This window comes from Poromitra crassiceps (genome assembly GCF_964638095.1).
Source record: "Poromitra crassiceps genome assembly, chromosome: 22".
Taxonomy (NCBI): domain Eukaryota; kingdom Metazoa; phylum Chordata; class Actinopteri; order Beryciformes; family Melamphaidae; genus Poromitra; species Poromitra crassiceps.
In genome coordinates this window covers 8,162,285-8,166,855 of record NC_139647.1, presented here as the reverse complement: position 1 = coordinate 8,166,855, position 4,571 = coordinate 8,162,285, and the positions used below count along the sequence as shown (strand labels likewise).

Sequence of the window (4,571 nt, the reverse complement as noted above, 5' to 3'; positions counted from 1 at the left end):
CGACTGCAGTGCAGAGGAATGCCTTTCGTCAACACATCTCTCCAGCCTGTCACTGGTACACATCACTTGTGACACAATTTGCCAAAAGTTGCCCAAATGGATGACATTTTGCGTTAATTGACTGTCATGTCAAATGCCGCCTCTCCCCTGTCCTTCCTGTTGAGTTCCCTCCCCCCTCCCTCCCCTGATATGTGAAGCGCTTTGAGTTGTCTAGAAAGGCGCTATATAAATCCAATCAATTATTATTATTATTATTAATATTTCCTGTCACTCTCCACTGCACAAACAGCTCCAAAAAATCCTTCACGAATCGACTTTTATGTGTCTCTCTCTACTCTCCACATTATCAGCTCCAACAGAGGTCTATGTGAGGTCAGATATCCATATAAGGGCGTGATTTACACCCGCCTCTATATCACTATATTATGGGATGCATGACCTGTACGTGGCAAGGCTTGGCTGGTGGGTGGTGGACGTCATGTTGCATTGTCTCCATTAGGGGCAGCGCAGGGAGAGCCACTCCTGCTGCTACTGGGGCAAGAGGGATTTACGCAATCAATAGAATCAATGTTCAGTCAGGCTGATAAAAGCTCGGCCTAAAGTGGTGACACAGACTGTCATGTTTGTGTGTGTGTGTGTGTGTGTGTGTGTGTGTGTGTGTTATGGGCTGCACAATTAATCGTATTTTCATCGTCATCGCAATATGAACATGCGCAATAAACACATCGCAAAGACTGCCTGAAACCGCAATGAATAACAAAAGTGGTTTTATTTACATGCATCATGCGTTCCCACTCAGCATCTGATCATTTTGTCTTGTGTTGTAAATCCAGCGTACACCTTTCCCTTGCAACAGTGCGCTCCGCCCCTCTGCCAAAGCCCAAACACGCTGTGTGTAGTTTCAGCTAGAGTCAGTGTGTATTTCATTTCTTTATTCAGTGGGCATAGGCTATGTTTAGGGTCTATGTTAGCATTATTGAAGCAGAAAGACATAGGAACTGTATAGCTAATATGCATACTTTAATATTTGTTTATTTTATCGCAAGTCGTATCGTCATCGCTATATTGAACAATGTTATCGCACATCGCAGATTTTTCCTCATATCCGTGCAGGCCTAGTGTGTGTGTGTGTGTGTGTGTGTGTGTGTGTGTGTGTGTGTGTGTGTGTGTGTGTGTGTGTGTGTCTGCGTGTGTGTGCGTGTGTGCGTGTGCGTGTGTGGTGGAGCAGCAGAGGTGACGACAGGCCTGTCCTCTTCGATAAAACACTCCGATGAAGAAAGGGTCACGGTGGTAAATCCACATCTCCACTGTGAGGAAAAAAAAAATCTAAAAAAAAGTTATTATTATGACACGAAAAGGAAACCCGACAACATCGTGTGCCAGAGTGTTTCAATTACACACTGGCCCCGGGTGACCACAGAGAGATGCACTTTGGAATGAAGATCTGGCATCGCAGACAGACAGACACAGCTCACTGGAAGTAGTGAGGAGGTGGATCGGAACGCAGTTTTGTTTTGGGATGAATAGTTAAGCGAGGCAGCGTCTCACGCTAGCTGATTAGCATTTGCCACAACAGAATAATACGCTCACTTAAACATAAGCAAGGTGCACCTGTAATTATCTCATTCTCCTTGAGTGGAGATGTTTCCACACACACACACACACAGAGAGGAGCAGGTCTGATGAACTTCAGGCATCTCTCAAAAAAATGCGAAAGGTGAAGCAGCTGTTTTCTTCTGGTGGGGGCTTAAGAACGGGTAATCCAATACGCTGAGAGCGGCAGACAGACAGCGGGGGGAAAACCAGACATGGATAACGCAGTGATGGGTCTGGGCTGGCGGGCGTGGTATTTCCAGCGTCGTCGGGGTCACCTAGGTGTTTTAATGAGGAGCGTTGGGACCTTGGCGTGGTTCTGCTGACCCCCATAGTTTCATGTGTGGCGTTGCTCACACACACACACACACACCCCTCCTCCGGCCCCCCTGGGGAACAGCTGCAACACACCCTCTAGCTCACCTCTCTCTCTTCTTCCTCACACATGACTAATCACAGCTTCTCCGCAAAGGGGGTTGAGGGCGATATCACAAGGAGAACATGAGCGCTCCTCTCTCTCCCCAGGAAGTGTAACGCACACCCCTCACGCTCAAAACACAGGCCCGCTATTGTTCGGGCTCCTTATATCATTCTGGGCCCTACAAAAATAACTGGGCCGTGGAGATATCTGACCCCAGGAGCGGAGACGGTTCCATCCGAGGATGAACTCGCCTTCACACGCGGCATTGTTCATAGTCCTGTTTCTATGAAGTGGATTTTGGCCTGGAAACCATCCTAATCCTCAACAATGTGTCATTCATATCCTGTTTTTATTGCCAGTGAGTGTATCATCGTCTCTGTAAAATGCACAAACAAAGACACATTTCTGCTGTCAACAACACGCCCGCCTTACCTCTCCCATAGAAGTACTTGTGGTAGTAGTACGCTCCCAGGTCGATGTGCTCGATGATGTAGCGTTTCACCTTCTCCCTGTGGATGGGCTGGTTTTCCCGAGGCACCTCCAGCACAGAGACCCCGGCGTTGGTGCAGTGGGAACTCAGCGAAGGAGCAGCTCTCTCCTCCGCCGCTGTAGTTGGCGCTGTTGGCCCTGGAGAGGGAGATCCTCCTCTCGCCCTCCCCGCCGATCTCGTTGCGGAAGTGCGTGCAGGACAGCACCAGACAGTTGCTCTTCCCGTCGCCGTCGTCGGCGTCCAGGTTCTCCTTAGGGTTCAAGTCCTCCCTGCTGCCCAGCGGCGACTCGAACACGGGCACGTTTCCGCCGCCGCATCCCGCGACTCCTCCTCCTCCTTCGCCGCCGGGCCCGGGCAAGGGCACCGGCCCGCCGCCGGCCGAGGCGGCCGAAGCCCCGGTGGTGGTGTTCTTCCTCTGGCTCAGCGTGGCTCTGCTGGCCACGGCCTCGCTGATGTTGAACAGGACGCTCTGGACGTCGTAGTGGGCGAAGCACTTCTGGAAGCTGAGCGGCCGCCGGTCCTCCTCCACGGAGAGCCGCAGGGCGTCGCTCTCGCTCTTTATGGTCCGCAGTTTCCTGAACAGAGACGGCTCCGACGGCTCCGACTTGAGACGCCTCATGAAGTTCTTCTCCCTCTCCCGGCTGTAGAGGAGCCCGGGGTCTATGTAGTCGTAGCCGCCGATGTGGACTATCTCGCCCCGGGAGATCTGCGCGGCCGTCTGCAGGCTGGGCGAGAGCGAGGTGTCGTAGCGCAGCAGCTCGGGGAAGCCCATCGGGGGCACGGCGCGGTGGTCCGTGGTGTCCACGCGGTAGCCCCGGAGCATGGTGAAGAAGCCGTCCGAGCTCAGGCCCTGCCGGTCGATGGAGGAGGTGCTGCCGTACTCGCGGTGCAGCGAGGCGCCGGTGTTCGGGTTGACGGCGTGCTGGTCCATGACGTCCTCCGAGTCGATGTCGCTGATGGTGACGTCGCTGTTGCTGCGCTGGCGGATGGGGTGGAGCCCCTTCATCGGGGAGTGGCTGAGGATGTCGCTCAGCGTGTATTTACTGTCAGAGTAGTCCGCGTCCAGGGGGTCCGCTTCGTCTTGCTCCAGCATCTCCATGTTCTGGTCCTGCTGGCCGTTCAGAAAGACCGGGATGACGCTCTGGTAGTTCGGCGAAGGCCGGCCGTCCCACCCGTCTTTCCTCGGCGGCCATTCTGTCACGCGGGCCCGGACGCCCATTTTAGGCATGGCCGGCGTGCCGTTTGTTTTGCCCCCGCCCTCGCACTTCCCCTGCTGGCCACTGGGGGCCTGTGGTCCCATGCTCCCATTGAGGGCTTTCAGCTTCCTGCTGAACAGCTCCTCGGACTGCATGGCTCTGTGGTAGTCTTCTGGGCCTCCCACAATTCCCACAAGGTTCGATTTGCTGTCTGTCACAGGGCTCAAAATACTCATATCCCGCTGGCAGACTCTCGGGTCGAGCAGACACTCAGGACGCCTCTTTCGTTACATCATCATACGATTTGCCCGTTTGTGTGCGGGGGGAGGAGCCTCCTTCTTCCCGAGTCGACGAAGCAGCCATCGTCACGGCTCACAGAGGGCGGAGACACGCAGCCTTCGGACGCCAAGGACATGTGTCTGAGACGAGTGGAGGCACCGCGCGCGCGGAGCCGAGTGTGTCCTCCTCTCTCACAGTGCGCCGCTAATTCAGAGCGACAGCTGGAAGAGTTGAATCTATGGGACAAAAACAGAAAGAGAGAAGAATACGTCAGCGAAACAGCGAGCGACTTCGACTGAGACTTAAACCGAGGAGAAACAACAGCTTATATTCTTCACAATGACCCTGAAACGCGGCACATTCAGTTCAGCTAATACAAATGAGCGTATTGCTGACCTAAATTATTTTCTACTGCGTTATCTTGTAATAAACTCCGACTAAGGGGTGTGTAACGTAATGCTCTATTCGATTTAGAGGTATCTAGAGCGCGGCATCGAATGGAGATAATTAGTGTATTTGAGAGGAGTCGGTTCCATTATGGGGTTATAATGAGATAGATGTGAATCTTTGTTGGTAGTACTTCCAGGCAATG

At 53.2% G+C, this 4,571-nt stretch overlaps 1 protein-coding gene across 1 annotated transcript in view; it reads right to left on the bottom strand.

The window, feature by feature from the left end:
- LOC310795984 (signal-induced proliferation-associated 1-like protein 2) overlaps nt 1-3,855 on the bottom strand; it is a gene marked incomplete at its 5' end in the record, with an annotated part of 78,088 nt that extends 74,233 nt beyond the window's left edge. Inside the window, 2 exon segments of the mRNA XM_083658126.1 lie at nt 2,447-2,595; nt 2,597-3,855. Of these exon segments, the coding sequence (XP_083514252.1) occupies nt 2,447-2,595; nt 2,597-3,855 (1,408 nt within the window).
- Nucleotides 3,856-4,571: the final 716 nt, after the last annotated feature.